Raw genomic sequence first — 16,019 nt, forward strand, 5'->3', positions numbered from 1 at the left:
GATATCATTTAACTTTGCACCAGTGCCTACATGCCACTAGTACTTCTATTCAAGATGTTCTTCAGCTTATTTCGGCACACGTGCATTTTTTTTTATTTTCTCCGAAACAAACTTGCATCAAAACTTGTTTGGTGGGACTGAGCCGTTACTCTAGTTCTCCGCTATTCTCTCTTTCTCTCAATCTCTTATATGTTTTTCGGTCAAATTAAAGTTCAGGAGGGAAAAAGAAATAGGGATCTTTTACTTACCTATTCTACTCCCTCCATCCCGAAATATAATTGTACTTCAATATAAGGCATTTTAGTATTTTTAGACAAGTATTAAAAGGAAATTATTTAATTTCTCTTGAGTTTCAGCTGCATACTTACCTATTCTTTTTTTAATGGGATGCATACTTATCTATTCTATTCTTTCCTCAACTGCTTAATCTTAGAAATAACTCTAATTATGGCTATGCTCTTGAGGTACATACGTCTTTTGTTATTTCTTTTATTCTGTTTTAGAATTGCTAGAATGTCTTATATATCTTTTATTATTTTCTTTAATCTATTCTAGAATTACTAGAATACCTTAGTACGGTTGATAGACCCCCATCCCGGCCGAGTCTGTGGGCGTCGCCTCGAACGGAGCAACGAGCTCAAAAACCCCAATTTCCCGTCGAACCGATCCAAATCCAAACCCCAACCCCACGAGAAATCTATCTCAGATCACCTTCCCCGCTCTGCCTGTTCCTCCGCCTCCAATCACCCGCGCGATCCCTCCGCCTGCGATCTCCCTCGGGGATCGAGCAGCGCCGCGGCGGCGGGAAGGAGGAAGGAAGGAAGGGGACGGAGATGAGGAAGCGGGAGCGGGAGAACCCGTGCGGGATCTGCGGGCACTACCACAAGTTCGAGGAGGGGGAGGTCTGCGGGGTGTGCGGCCACCGCTGGAAGCCGTCGGACGGGGAGGGCACCCCGGCGAGGCACGAGTCCGCCTTCCCCACCGAGGTGCTCAAGGACTTCCTCTTCCTCGGGAGCTACGACAACGCCGCCCGCTCCGAGGTCCTCAAGACGCTCGGCATCTCCCACATCCTCAACGTACGTAATGCCCGGTGGTAAACTTGGGACGGATGATACTGGCGATATTATGGTTTTGTAATCTGTGACAACTCATGGTTTATTGATGACATTGTTGCTCTATTTGTGGTTTGTCTTCATCCATAGGACAGGCTACACACTACCAATTTCTACACGCTACCAATTTGTACCGTTGTTGCTTGAAAGGTTATTTATGTAGGTTTAGCTTATATCAAAACAAACGGCGAATGTTTTTGTTCTGTGTACTGGAGGTGCTGCTTTTTTCTAACTGAATGATCTGCAGCTTGATTGAAACTCATAGTGTAAACTCGATTCGAAGCAAATCTTGATGGAAGAGGAGTAGCCCATGGTGATTATTATAATCATAATTGGCTTCTTAACTGACTAAGTGTTCCAATGGAATTTTAAAATTAATAGAACCTGATAGTTTAGCAGATATGGTTGTGCTTATTGAGAGAATTCCAAAGGCACGGTCTATGGAATGTTTTTAAATAGTTTCCATTACACAGTGATAAGTACCACTCTTTGCACCATAAAAGTTGTTTATGCACGTTGTGATAGCTCTACGAATTCAACATCTAATATTCATAGTAGGATGGATGTGTGCTCTACCTGTTTGCATTCAGTATTACTTATGTTGCTGTCATATGGATCATGTTCACATCAATGGCCTTTTTTGCCTAGTTTCCCAATATGGTTTTTCCTTAGGCTGACATATACTTGGCAGCCAACTTTTAGTATGCTCCTGCTAAACTGTTAAACATAATGTTTGCCCTTGAATGTTGTGCATCCTTCAGTGTTGGAGATTAATCGCTGTGTTTATTGATTAACAGACTGTGCCTGATTGCCACAATCTATACCAGAATTCATTCACGTATCACAGTCTTCCGCGTGACAGGCCTTTGGATTTTGATGGGGCAATCCGGTTTCTAGGTATTAATTATTATTTTTACTCTCTCAGCATTTTTTGTGTGGAATTAAGTGCAGTGAGCCATGGACTACTTTCCCCCTTAGAATTGCCCCTGTGAAAAATATCCTCTGCCTCATCCTTACATACTCCATTTCCTCATTGTAGTAATATGCTCATTATATAATTGTTAGAACTTGATTTTTTAATGCTTGCTTCCATTCAATTTGGTTCATGTCTCTGTTAAGTTGGAATAAACATTTGTATGTGTACTGTCTCCAGGTTAATAGGTTATTTTGTGTTTGTATGTTGCACAAACTCCTTTCCCCTAGCGCTTCTTTATGAAGTTTTCATAAATGTTCTTGACTACTTTCCTGTAAAAGGAACAGGTTGTATTTTACTTCTCATGTACTGAGCTATGAGACCTCTTTATTGTCACTAATAGGAAATTGTGATTTACTTCTCTGCAATTTCAGAACAATGTGAAAGAGATAAAACGCGTGTTCTTGTTCATTGCATGACTGGAAAAAACAGGTACTTGCTTGTGGAGAATTTTTCATTAGCATTGGCACTGTCAGCAATGTTGTCATTGCTTGATAAATACTTCTTTGGAACACATTTGTTAGGTCAGCAGCTATTGTTGCAGCCTTCTTGATGAACTCTAGAGCATGGAGACTTGCTCAGTCTTTACAGTGGGTGAAAGGCTGTCGGCCGCAGGTTCAACTGACAGATGGTTAGCTCTATAACCTTTAAAGTTTGTTAAGTAATCAAAGATATCGTGTCTCGTGCTGTCATGCATTTATGATTATATCCTTGGGTCCTTGCTAACCGATGATTCATAGTTTTATTACCTGAAGTAAATATAGTACCTTTACTGTATATGCAAAATTTACATGATGAATAGGCACTGGTAAACAGTGTGCAAGCAATTAATTTCATATTTAGTTTAATCAGATGGTATGCATTTTATCAAAATTAAATAGGAGCTAAGTTAATATATCATGAGTGTTTCAAGTTTCACTAGAGGCAACGGATGATCTCTTTCCCTTATTGCTTGTGACATAATTGACACAACAGTTGACAACATAAACTGGTGATCATTTTCCTTTCCTTGTTAAGATAGTGTACAGACTACAGAGTTTCTGAGGGGAGTTCTGAGAATTTCGGGAAACCAGTTAAAAAGGGACATACCCAGTGCTGTAGGCTTCCCGCACTGCGCGGGAACCAGTTGATTGTTTTTATTATTCTTAGTGAAAAAAGGCCCATGAAGGCTGTCACCGATACCTTGTTTAGCCCACACTTAACCCTTCTATTCTCACAGATGCATTCATGCATTCCATTTCCCCGTGATGTGATGTTGTAGATTCGTGACGTTTCAAATATATTATCCTAAGCTAACTGTAGCATGTTTCTTTTGTGCAGCTTCTCAGGACGAGCTTCTGGAATACGAACAGAAGCTTTTTGGACTCGGTGCTCAACCCGTGATTCCCACTGAATCATTTGCTTCTCTTGGATTTGGCTACACAAAACCAGCAGGTGACACCCAAGCACCTATGTTCAACCAAATGACCGTGCCATCCATATTCGAGCGAGTCAGCCCAAATGACATTCCCGCCAACTTCACCTTTGGAGCCCGGAGGATGGTGGAAGTCAACCCTCAAGATAGCGATAACAATGGTGGGACCAACCCAGCTTCAACTGATAATGTGATGGACAGCTCTTAAGATGATATCAGGCTGTTGGATCTCCATGCTGCTGAAGTAACCAACCACTAGGTTACTCACCGGGGAGTTCAGTTTCATCCTGTATTTGACTTTTGTGCACTTGAGAAATGGTTCTGGCAACTGCCCCGTGCTGTAGAGTACTAGAGTGACTGACCCTAGTCGAACTAAATGATGTTTGACAAGCTGGAGGTGGCTCGTATCTTAGTTCCTTTGCGTACAACTTCAATTCATCCTATTTTGTTTCGTTATGTTGCCATGATTCGTCACGCGTAGCCAGTCCCATGCTCGTGAAGTGTTGGGTGATCAAGCGGCGACACAAATCTGTTTTTATTGTCGGGGAATTAGGGATCCATCTCATCCTACTCGTGTATCAAATTGTACCAATTCATTTTAATTTGGAAAAAGTTCAATTTACTCCCCACAACTATAGCCTAAGTATGGATAACCCCCTAAGTAATCTCTTAACTAAGGCAAAGCTAAAGTGGAGGTAGTAAGGAATTTCTATTGCTAATTTACTATGCATGAGGCGCAATGTATGTGGACGCATGGTCGACCGATGTGGCCGGGAATTGTGCTCGCGCCTGCGCTCATCAAAGCCTGGTTGGGACGCGGTGGTACAAATTGATAATAGAGCAGTTCAATGATAATTCTTCGTATTCAAGAACTGTTTCTGATAAAGCATTCGATTCAATCTGTGGCATAACGGAAACGAGTCTATATAGTTCTACCAGAAAGGCACTAATCAGCAAAACTGCTGCATAAAGCTGGCTATGGAGATCAGCAACACACGGTGCACAGTAAGACCTCAGTCGAACACCTCCAGTGCGCCATACTCTGGGCCAGAGATGGCGTCAGCCACGACGGCGGCCGGTGTGAGCTCGCCGCCCGCCTCCAGGAAGAGTCTCACCAGGTTCTTGGAGTAGCCGCTTACCAGGGCCGCGCCCTCCTGCTCCGCCACCACCGGCATGGACGCCTTGGACGTCCCCACGTTCCAGAACACCACCTGCGGCACAGCGAACCCCTCGGCGGCGGACTTGTCGCAGATGCCCTGGTACTCTGTCTTCCACACAGACGCGGCGCCTGTCCACCCGTCGAAGTCCATGTCGCTAAGCACGAACACCCTCTTGACCATCATGTCCTTGCGCAGTGGCGGGCCCAATGGGTAGTCCGGGTAGGCCCAGGACTACCCAAAATTTTGGCCCAAAAATTTTTTAGAGCTTCAAAACATTGTCCGCATTTGGCCCAAGCCCAATAACTCGCCAACTCTCCATCAGTCCATCTCCCTCAGCCGGTCAGCCCAAACCCTTCCAGTCCCAGACTCCTGTTCGTTCCCCTCCCCGCGACCCCGACCCTGTGCCCCGCCGCCACCCGCGCCCAGCGCCCGCAGGCCGCCGCCGCCCGCCACTCCCCGCCCCCCGACCCCCGTCCCCCGGTCTCATCCCGCCGGCGCCGTGCCTGGGCTGGGCACACGGCCGTGCGGGCGTGCGGTGTGCCTCCGCCTCGCGCCGCGGCCGCCTCGTCGTTACGCGCCGCGCCTTTCGCCGCCGCAGCGCCAGTGGGGTCCGCTGGTCTCGGATCTGCCTGAGGCAAGGCTAGCGCGCTCAGAGATTTGCTGGCATTGGAGCGGCTTTGCCGTTTCGGCAGCGGCGGGGAGATAGCTCGTTGCTGCGGCGGGGCGACCAGGTCCGTGCGGTGCGCTTCCAATCCCCCGCTTTTATTTCTCCCTTGGTTTCTATCACAGGTGTAGTGAAGTCTGAAAGTCTGTTTCTCGTGTGCAGGGGAATTTGGCTTCGCGGCGGGCGGCGGCATCCAAACCCAGCAGATAAGACCGTAAGAATTTAAGTTCTCAGTTCTCACTAATTGGTTCCAAAATGCTGCTTCAGTATGCGTATACAGAACAAAGAGTTCAAGTGGATTTGTCTTCAGAGGTCTGTACTTTTCCAAAGAAAAATCATAGGTCATATGATACAAATATTTGGCTACCAGGACATAGGGATTCTCTTTCGAAGGTAGAAGTGGTTGGCCATAAAGTAAAAACTAGAAACTAATGATCTTGCAGAGGTTTTCTGCATTAATAATTGAACTTTCCTTCAAGTTTTATCCACCCCTTACCATCAATTCAGAACATAGATGCCTATTTCCTACAAAAAACAGTCATACTGGCATATTCTTACTTTGCAAGGACTTAATGATTGCATATGCTAAACCCATAGTCACAATACAAAAGAGATAAGGCTCCCTCAGAAACATGAAGCCATTGTGATTTCATTAATCCATCATTTTATTGATGTTGCAACATTTTATATTGTAAGTTATTCGAGTTCTCAACTAATTTGTTGAATTCAATGTATTAAGGGACCTTTTTTACTTATGTTATTGTAAATTTGATCGTTATATACCGTATTGTTACCGAAGTGCTATTAGATTATACCGGATTGCATTTTGAAATTTTTTCGCCAGGACTACCCTAGTTTCAATTCCTGGGTCCGCCACTGTCCTTGCGCAGCCCGCCGGCCACCGCCAGCTGCAGGATCTTGCTGAACACGCCCTGCAGGTTCGCGCCCTTCCTGTGCGCCCCCATTGCCGCCACCAGCGGCCGCAGCTTCTCCTTGAGGTTCGCGCTGCGCACCTTGTGTAGCTGGTGCGTCTCGTCGAAGGTGATCACGCGCCCCTTCCATGGCTCCTGGCTCAGCTCAGAGATCAGGAGACCCAGAGCGACGGCCGCGGAGGCTGGTTGGTCCGCGACGGCAGCGGCGGCGCCAGAGAGACCGCACACCGCGATGCAGTTGGCCAGGCGGCCCTCAGCGGCAAGGGAGGCCGCCATGCGGCGCCACTGCAGCTCCGCCGCCTCGTCGTGCTCCCCCTTGAGCGCCGCGGCGATGAGCTCGTGCGGCAGCACCCCATCTGCTGGGATCCTGGTGTGGCCGGTGCGCACCTCGTCGAAGAAGCTGGTCACGCGGTGCTTGTCGTGCTTCTCGAACACCTCCTTGTACTTGCGCATTGCACGCGCACATGTACACCTCCGGGAGCTCGAGCGCCTTGCGCAGCGGCACCAGCACCTCGCGGCGGAGCCGGTCGCGGATGCGGTAGGCGTAGTGCTTGTCCGAGATGTTGAGGTACTCCTGGCTGGACTCGCGCGGGAAGATGCGGCGGGCGATGGCCTCGCAGAGCAGTGTCGCGCGGTCGTAGGACGAGCGGAGCGACGGGCACCACTTGGCGGCGAGCCCGATCTTGGCGGTGTCGCCCGCGCGCAGGTGCTCGACGTCGGACTTGAGCATCTCGGCGACGCGGTCGTAGAGGAAGCGGAAGGACTCGTCGGACTCGTAGCGCGCGAGCGCCGTCCGCGCCAGCTCCGCCTCCTCCTGGCGCTTCCTCTCCTTGGCAGCCTTGAACTCGCCGTCGCTGCGGCGGCGTTTCAAGCCGTGGCGGAGGTCCTGCTGCTGCTTGCGGCGGTCGCCTTCCTCTTCCATGCGGTCGCCGTGGAGGATGCGGTAGAGGATCTCGGGGAGGTCCTTGAGGCAGCCGAACCTGGCGAAGATGGCGAGGTTCCCGGCGAGCGTCTTGGGGTGGCGCGCGTCCATCCAGAGCGCAGCGGCGTAGAAGCCCTCCCTGTCGCCCTTGCCCAGGCCGCGCACACCGCGGAGGTGGCAGACGAGCCTAAGCGCGGCGCGCGCGTCGCGGGACCACGCGACGTCGAGGAGCGCGGCCACGTCGCCACCCGAGGTAGCGCCGGGGACGACCTGGAAGAAGAAGTCGACGCAGGGGTCGCCGGACGAGGCGTAGGCGATCGCCCGCCCGGACCGCGGCGCCTCGTTCGCCACCGCTTTCTTCGCCACGCCCCCCCCCCCCCCCCCCCCCCCCCGCACGCCATCGGTGAGGTGTCTGAGTCGTCGTCGGACGAGGAGTACTCGGACGACGACTGCTCGCGGGTGGGCTTGGGATCCGCAGCGGCAGCGACGTTGGTGTTGGCGGCGGCAGCCACGGGGGGGCCCGAGGAGCGCGGTGGAGGCGGGCGGGGCCATGCGGGAGGGTTTGGGTTTCCGATCCCAGCGAGATCGAATCGAAGGGGACGGATGGGAGATTTGGCTGGGTGCGTGCGTGGGCGGATTTTGCTGTTACGGCGACGAAGATTTTATTGGGGAGGCGGCCTGCCGCCTCGGATGGGATGAGTCTCCTCCTCTGCACTCTGCAGTACTGCATGGAGACTCTCTAACTGACCTGACCCCTCCATCATGGGGTCCGCAAATCAGTGGCACCGAGTCCCTCCCGTCATTCTGGGATGGCGGTGGCGGTTGCCAAATCGCGGCTCTGTCCAGGTCAATGAATCTGAGCTCTGCGCTTACTACGTCGGTTGAATCAACGGTGGCGATCGCAGATACCCACCGCCTCGGATGGAGTAGCGCCTACGGCGCAAGGAACCCCCCGCTCGCCGCCGCCGCTGCCGCCGCCGCCGCCGCCGCCGCCGCCCGGTTCTATATAGCAGAGCGATCGAAACCCACCGCGAACGAAACGCCCGGTTCTCAGATTTGTCGCCGTCGTCCAACTAAACCCTACCAGAAAACGATCTGATCCCGTCCCATCGGATCGACACCGCCATGGCCGCCGTCCTCCTCGGCCCTCCCGTCATCCGCGGGGCTCGCCCGCCACCGACGGCCGCCGCCGCAGCCGCGGAGGCCCCCGCCTCCCACCCCTTCCTCGACCTCCTCGACGCCTGCTTCAACAACGACGCCCCTGCCGCCGCCTCCGACGGCGGCAAGGGGCCCCGCATGATGCGGACGGAGAACGACTCCGCCACCTACGCGACCTCCGGCAACCCCTGCCTCGACCTCTTCTTCCAGGTGGTCCCCGACACGCCGCCGCAGCGCGTGCGCGAGCTCGTCACCCTCGCGTGGGCGCACGACCCGCTCACGGCCCTCAAGCTCGTCGCGAACCTCCGCGGCGTGCGCGGCACGGGCAAGTCCGACAAGGAGGGCTTCTACGCCGCCGCGCTCTGGCTGCATGAGCGCCACCCCAAGACGCTCGCCTGCAATCTCCCCGCGCTCGCCGAGTTCGGCTACCTCAAGGACTTCCCCGAGCTGCTCTACCGCCTCATCCACGGCGCCGACGTCCGCAAGCTCGCCAAGGACAAGGTGGGCGTTGCGAAGATTAGGCGCAAGGTCGCGGAGGTCCGCGCGGCCCGGCTGGCCGGTGCGAAGCGCGCTCGCGGCAACACCGCCGCGCCCGTGCTTGCCGACTTCGTCAGCGCCGCGCTCTCCAATCCCAAGACCAAGTCCAAGCGTGGCAGTAAGTCTGGAGGTGGCGTGGTCTCTGCCGCCGCGGCCATGGAGACAGAGGAGGAGGCGTCTCATGATCAGGCGACGGAGGCCGTGGAGCAAAAACCAGAGGCGATGGAGGTGGATCACAAGGAGGCTGCAGCTGTGAAGGAGATCCCCATGACGAAGGAGGTGCGCAAGGTAGCCAAGCTCGCAGCGCAATCTCTGGAGACGTACTACAGTGATGACGCCTACCGCTTCCTGTTGGACTGCGTTGCTCAGTTCTTCGCCGGCCTCCTCGCCTCCGACGTCGAACAGCTCGCCCCCGGCGGCCAGAAGAGGAAGATCGGGCTCGCCGCCAAGTGGTGCCCAACTCCGGGTTCGTCGTTCGACCGGACGACGCTGCTCTGCGAGGCGATCGCCCGTCGCCTCTTCCCGCGCGACTCCAGTCCCGACTACTCCGACCTGTCGGAGGAGCACTACGCGTACCGCGTGCTCCACCGTCTCCGCCGCGAGGTGCTGGTGCCGCTGCGGAAGGTCCTGGAGCTTCCGGAGGTGTACATGAGCGCCCAGCGGTGGTCCGAGCTTCCCTACACCCGCGTGGCGTCGGTGGCCATAAGGCGCTACAAGGACCTGTTCAAGAAGCACGACGAGGCTCGCTTCGACAAGTACCTCGAGGATGTCGAGGCTGGTAAGGCCAAGATCGCGGCCGGTGCGCTCCTGCCCCACGAGATCGCGGCCGCCGCTTTCCGTGGCGAGGCAGACGACGTGTCGGAGCTGCAGTGGCGCCGCATGGTGGAGGACCTCCGCAAGAAGGGGTCGCTGAGCAACTGCATCGCCGTCTGCGACGTGTCCGGGAGCATGAACGGCACGCCAATGGAGGTGTGCGTGGCGCTGGGCCTGCTCATCTCCGAGCTCAGCGAGAAGCCGTGGGGCGGCAGAGTTATCACGTTCAGCGAGACCCCCCAGATCCACAAGATCGAGGGCAAGACCCTCACCCAGAAGATGAGCTTCATCCAGCGCATGCAGTGGGACATGAACACCAACTTCCAGGCAGTGTTCGACCGCATCCTCCGCACAGCTGTGGACGGCCGACTGCCCAAGGACAAGATGATCGGGACTGTCTTCGTGTTCAGCGACATGGAGTTCGATCAGGCGTCGGCAAACCCCTGGGAGACGGACTACCAGGTCATCTGCCGCAAGTTCAAGGACGCCGGGTACGGCGACGCAGTGCCGCAGATCGTGTTCTGGAACCTAAGGGACTCGCGGTCCACGCCTGTGATTTCGACGCAGCCGGGAGTCGCAATGGTGAGTGGCTTCTCTAAGAACCTGGTCAAGCTCTTCCTGGAGAGCGATGGCGTGGTGAGCCCGGAGGCTGTCATGGCGGCGGCGATCTCAGGCGCCGAGTACCAGAAGCTTGCCGTGTTCGATTGATAGGGTAGTGGCATTAGGAGTTAGGTCGTATGTGGATGATGCATGTCTGAATTCTGCGCTAATATGTTGTACTCGATCTGGCATGCACGAGTTAAGATAGAAGTGCTTTGGTACGGAACAGCTTTGAGAATTTCCTTATGATTTGAAATTTTGAATTCGGTTTGGGCTTCTTTAGAGCATCTCCAAGAGTTTGCCATATTTTACTTGGCATATCTTGTGTTTTGCCAACTTCTAAAAAGATATGCCAAGTAAAAAAAGAGTTTATCTCCAACAGTTTGGCATAATTTACTTGTCAAATCCAGATCTAACTTACATCAGGAACCCTGAGAGAGAAACAAAATTATATTTATGTCCTTCCACCTCTTGAAAACTTAAATCAGAAACCCTTCTCTGTTATTTATTTTTTTTTCACCCTCCCACCCGACTAGAAACCACGATGCCAACCCGTATATTTACGCGCTGGAGGCTGGTTTTTCCCAAGTTGCCAAAAATTGACAAGTCTTTTGCCAAACTGTTGGAGGAGTATTTTTAACGTTTTTACCAAAAATCAAAGATGGCAACTCGATTTGCCAAACTGCTGGAGATGCTCTTACTTGATAATATTGGTTTTCTACTGTGTTTCTGTTCCATCTTATTATGCATTGTTCAAACATAAGCCGATCGGGGCTACTTGCTGGCCCCATTACTAAAAAATGAAGCAGAGTCTGTTCTGTTGCAAAGCAGGCAAATATTCTTTACGTTTCTTGATCCTGAAACCCGTGCTTAGATGCCAACTGAACTAAATTGCCTTGTCTCAGGATCCTTTGACCCTTGTTTGGGCGATTGTTTCAGATTCAGACTTTCAGTATTAAGCCTTCTTGCCTAGTTTGTTGCCCCCCAATTACAGTGGATAAAGTGTGCTAAACCCGAGAAAATCCATTTGTACATGGATGACCAGGGGCGTTTTTCGGTGTTTGAATTGAACACTGTTCTCCCAAATTTCCTCAAGGGGAAGCAATCCTGACGGTGACAGTGTACGCGTAGTGACTTCATACAACTACTCCCTCCATTCACTTTTGATAGCTATATTTTAAAAACTCAAATGTTCACAAATGATAGCTATATTTGCTAATGGCATGGGCTATGGCAATAAATAGCACTAGTAACGAGGAGTTTCCAGTTAAAGCATTGGATGACCAATAAAAAAGTCCGTGTTGTATTTATTATATGATAAGTAAAATTATTTTCCTTGGTCATTGTGTCAAGATGAAATATAGCTATCAAAAGTGAACGGAGGGAGTATACTAGTAATGAGTACTCCTATACGGAGTACTCGTACTAGACAACACGGACTTGGCATGATGCGCCCGGTTCGTCGCATCTGGACGTTTTGAAAGCGGTGTACGTTGAACCTGGACGCACTAGCGAATAGCGATCCGGCTCTATCAACGGCCGCCCGTCGAAACATATATACCCCCCCCCCCCCCCCCCCCCCCGTGCAACTACACGCCAACCACCGCGAATTCGCAAAGCGCGAGAGGAACTTGGCTCGCCGGCACACGCGATCGGCCACGGTGGCGGCGCGGCCGAACAATTGGTTCTTCCGTTCTTGACGCCCGCGCCAAGGTCTGGTTCAGCGCGCGCGGCGAATCGCCATGGTGACGATGGAGCCCTTGGGTGGTTACAAGAAGGCAACGGCGGCGCTCGACGAGGCGGCGAGGGCTCGGCTACGGGGCCCGTTCACCAGCGACAGCGCGCCCTCGCCGGCGCCGTCCCGGCGCGCGGATGCCGACGACGGTCTCATGGATCTGGTGGACGAGTTCTACAACGGATACGGCGAGCACCGCGCGGGCGTCGCCGCCGCCGCCGCCGCCAAGGACGCCGCTGCGGCGCGGGCACCGGAGTGGAAGGAAACGCTGCGCCTCACGCTGGCGGACGCGGCGGCCGACGCGGCGGTCGCGCGAATCCGCGCCGAGGCGGAGCGCATTGTCCGAGACGCCGGGCCAGCCGTCGTCGTTGCCGGCGGCGGGGTGAGGAAGCACCTCGCGGAGCGGCTCCGGGCGAGGGGTTTCAACGCCGGTTAGTGTTCTACCGCTCTTCAGTTTTCAATTTTCTATAGCATAACCATAATGGCCGGGGCCGGCACTCTTGTTTCCACCTCCTACTAGATCATTAACATTTCGCTCGTGCTTGGGCGGACGTACGTGCAGGTCTCTGCAGGTCGTCGTGGGAGAGAACCAGCAGTGTCCCGGCGCCGGGCTCACACGAGTACGTGGACGTCGCCAGTGGCGGACCCAGGAATTGAAACTAGGGTAGTCCTGGCGAAAAAATTTCAAAATGCAATCCGGTATAATCTAATAGCACTTCGGTAACAATACGGTATATAACGATCAAATTTACAATAACATAAGTAAAAAAGGTCCCTTAATACATTGAATTCAACAAATTAGTTGAGAACTCGAATAACTTACAATATAAAATGTTGCAACATCAATAAAATGATGGATTAATGAAATCACAATGGCTTCATGTTTCTGAGGGAGCCTTATCTCTTTTGTATTGTGACTATGGGTTTAGCATATGCAATCATTAAGTCCTTGCAAAGTAAGAATATGCCAGTATGACTGTTTTTTGTAGGAAATAGGCATCTATGTTCTGAATTGATGGTAAGGGGTGGATAAAACTTGAAGGAAAGTTCAATTATTAATGCAGAAAACCTCTGCAAGATCATTAGTTTCTAGTTTTTACTTTATGGCCAACCACTTCTACCTTCGAAAGAGAATCCCTATGTCCTGGTAGCCAAATATTTGTATCATATGACCTATGATTTTTCTTTGGAAAAGTACAGACCTCTGAAGACAAATCCACTTGAACTCTTTGTTCTGTATACGCATACTGAAGCAGCATTTTGGAACCAATTAGTGAGAACTGAGAACTTAAATTCTTACGGTCTTATCTGCTGGGTTTGGATGCCGCCGCCCGCCGCGAAGCCAAATTCCCCTGCACACGAGAAACAGACTTTCAGACTTCACTACACCTGTGATAGAAACCAAGGGAGAAATAAAAGCGGGGGATTGGAAGCGCACCGCACGGACCTGGTCGCCCCGCCGCAGCAACGAGCTATCTCCCCGCCGCTGCCGAAACGGCAAAGCCGCTCCAATGCCAGCAAATCTCTGAGCGCGCTAGCCTTGCCTCAGGCAGATCCGAGACCAGCGGACCCCACTGGCGCTGCGGCGGCGAAAGGCGCGGCGCGTAACGACGAGGCGGCCGCGGCGCGAGGCGGAGGCACACCGCACGCCCGCACGGCCGTGTGCCCAGCCCAGGCACGGCGCCGGCGGGATGAGACCGGGGGACGGGGGTCGGGGGGCGGGGAGTGGCGGGCGGCGGCGGCCTGCGGGCGCTGGGCGCGGGTGGCGGCGGGGCACAGGGTCGGGGTCGCGGGGAGGGGAACGAACGGGAGTCTGGGACTGGAAGGGTTTGGGCTGACCGGCTGAGGGAGATGGACTGATGGAGAGTTGGCGAGTTATTGGGCTTGGGCCAAATGCGGACAATGTTTTGAAGCTCTAAAAAATTTTTGGGCCAAAATTTTGGGTAGTCCTGGGCCTACCCGGACTACCCATTGGGCCCGCCACTGGACGTCGCAGTGGCGCCGGCGGGCTCCTCGCCGCCGGCGTCGTCTCGCTACATCGTGGAGGTCAACGTCGCAGCCGAGTTCGAGATCGCGAGGCCGAGCGCCGAGTACCAGGACCTCCTCTCGTCCCTGCCGCCGGTGCTCGTGGCGAGGCCGGAGGCTCTGAAGGAGCTCGCCGCGGCAATGTGCGGCGCGGCGGCGAAGTCCATCCGCCGCGCGGGCATGCACGTGCCGCCGTGGAGGCGCGCGGTGTACGTGCAGGCCAAGTGGTCCGGCCAGTTCACGAGGGTGGAGGCCGCAGCGGGGCCCCGGCCGGAAGCAGGAGCCGGGGCGGCGGCGGCGCGCGCCCGGCGGCCCGGCGGGCGGAAGAACTGCGGGATGGAGATGGGGCGCCGGGAGGTGGCCGTGGGTAGGGAGGCGTTGGTGAGCGTGAGGCCCTTGTTCAGAGGATTGTGACATGGGTTGGGCGCGGGAGGGAGGATTCTTCAGAGGCCTCTTTGCTTCCCGTAGCAGTATTCTTTTGGGCCATGGATTCTGCACCATTTGCATGACTCATGTGGCCGGAGGACAAGTCACAAAAAAACATGTTAAATTTACTGTACATTTTGGAATTTGTACATTTTAGAATTTGGGTTCCTTTGAATGAAATTGAACTGATACAAAGATTACCGAGCTTCGCAGTCGAAGGTTTTACTACTAGTTGACTTGGAAACCAATCGTCACTAGTAGGCAATTGGACTCTTCTCTATTCTAGTATGTCATTTCTGACTCTAGTCTCTACAGATCATTGGTCCGGAGTAAGCACCAAGCAAAAAGTGGGTGCCCGCCTGCCTGACTGCCGGTTAGCTAGTGCCTGGCTCAACTACGAACAAGACATTCCAACCAAGCCTGGTTACCAGGAATGGCCAGGCAAATCATGCTCAAACACGTCAGCTATGTTTGTTTGGCCCAACTCCACCGGGGGTGTCTATTCATCGCTTTGTGCGATTTGCCGTCGATACATCGCAGAAGCTCCTGGCGCCGCGCCCCGCCTCCCCCGGCTTCGGCGCCGCCGCCTTCTGCCGCCGCCGACGCTAACCGAGGTACATCCCCGCCCTCCTCCGGCGCCACGCCCCCGCCCGGGACCTGGCCCGGCCGCCGGCGCCCACCACCCCGGCCGGCGGCGCTCCGCCGCGCCGCCTCGCCGCCCGGCCACACACTACCGCCCCCCGCCGGTCGATCCCCCCCCCCCCCACCACCTTCTCTTCTAGGTCCGGTGGCCATGAAGCCGTCCCACCCCCAGCAACCCCGGATCCTAAGGCCGCAGCCGCCCTCCACCACCCCGGCCGCCGACGACCTCGCCGACGGCCGTTCCCCCCACCAACCACCCTCGCCGGCCACCCCCTCCCCCTCCCCCCTCCCCTAGCTCGCCGGCGGGCGCTCCCCCCTTCCTGGCTGGAGGTAGAAGATGAACAGGACGCGTTGCGGCGCTTCTGCGACAGCTTCACTGCCACCCGCGCGCGCGATGAATAGCTTTCCCCACTCCACCACAGTCCACACTGCACTGGATGGATGGGACGGCAGTCGGCAGCGCCAAACCACCGAGCTGTCCGGGAAAATCCGAAAAGAAAAAACAGCACGGGGACATGGCGCATGCGGCCTCACGCTCACGGCACGCTCGCATCACAGGTTTGACCGTTTGAGGAGAGGCGCTGCCGCGCTGGCGTTCGCCGGCAAAAGAGACGACGCGGAGTGCGCGTCCGCGCACGGAAGGCGGAGAACCGGAGCAGCCGCGACTACGCGGCGATGGCGCACCAGTCCTGTCGCGGTAGATAATGGTCTCCGTCAGGGGAAGGGGACGGACGACAAGGTCCCCAGGTGCCGTAACGAATCGTATGCCACAGCTTTGATCCTTCTTTTCAGCGAAGAAGGATGTCATGGTCATGGCCTCACGTCACGGGGAAAGGAATCAGAGCCGGTTGAGTGGAGTGAGCGATCGAGTTCATTCGTAGCTTGAAGAGGAGTTTTACTGAAACT

General features: G+C 54.3%; 3 protein-coding genes, 1 long non-coding RNA gene and 1 pseudogene across 4 annotated transcripts; 3 read left to right on the top strand and 2 right to left on the bottom strand.

The window, feature by feature from the left end:
- The first annotated feature begins 584 nt into the window (after positions 1–584).
- Positions 585–3,953, top strand: LOC120640009 (protein-tyrosine-phosphatase IBR5-like). The gene is made up of 5 exons (XM_039915916.1): positions 585–1,076; positions 1,910–2,009; positions 2,460–2,517; positions 2,610–2,716; positions 3,406–3,953. The coding sequence occupies exons 1-5, from the start codon at positions 834–836 to the stop codon at positions 3,705–3,707; spliced, it is 810 nt and encodes a 269-aa protein (XP_039771850.1). The 5' UTR covers positions 585–833; the 3' UTR covers positions 3,708–3,953.
- Positions 3,954–4,335: 382 nt separating this feature from the next.
- Positions 4,336–7,729, bottom strand: LOC120656075 (annotated as a pseudogene).
- A 548-nt stretch (positions 7,730–8,277) lies between these two features.
- On the top strand, positions 8,278–10,507 carry LOC120657586. Its single transcript, XM_039935940.1, has one exon. It carries the CDS (start codon positions 8,303–8,305, stop codon positions 10,391–10,393), a length of 2,091 nt encoding a protein of 696 aa, XP_039791874.1. The 5' UTR covers positions 8,278–8,302; the 3' UTR covers positions 10,394–10,507.
- Positions 10,508–11,885: 1,378 nt separating this feature from the next.
- On the top strand, positions 11,886–14,683 carry LOC120640020. Its single transcript, XM_039915925.1, has 3 exons — positions 11,886–12,451; positions 12,583–12,657; positions 14,017–14,683. The coding sequence occupies exons 1-3, from the start codon at positions 12,028–12,030 to the stop codon at positions 14,457–14,459; spliced, it is 942 nt and encodes a 313-aa protein (XP_039771859.1). The 5' UTR covers positions 11,886–12,027; the 3' UTR covers positions 14,460–14,683.
- On the bottom strand, positions 12,731–14,003 carry LOC120640030. The gene is made up of 2 exons (XR_005661741.1): positions 13,459–14,003; positions 12,731–13,372 (listed from the first exon to the last, which is right to left on the bottom strand). It is a non-coding gene; the product is annotated as an uncharacterized LOC120640030 (long non-coding RNA).
- Positions 14,684–16,019: the final 1,336 nt, after the last annotated feature.

This window comes from Panicum virgatum, chromosome 1K (genome assembly GCF_016808335.1).
Source record: "Panicum virgatum strain AP13 chromosome 1K, P.virgatum_v5, whole genome shotgun sequence".
NCBI lineage: Eukaryota > Viridiplantae > Streptophyta > Magnoliopsida > Poales > Poaceae > Panicum > Panicum virgatum.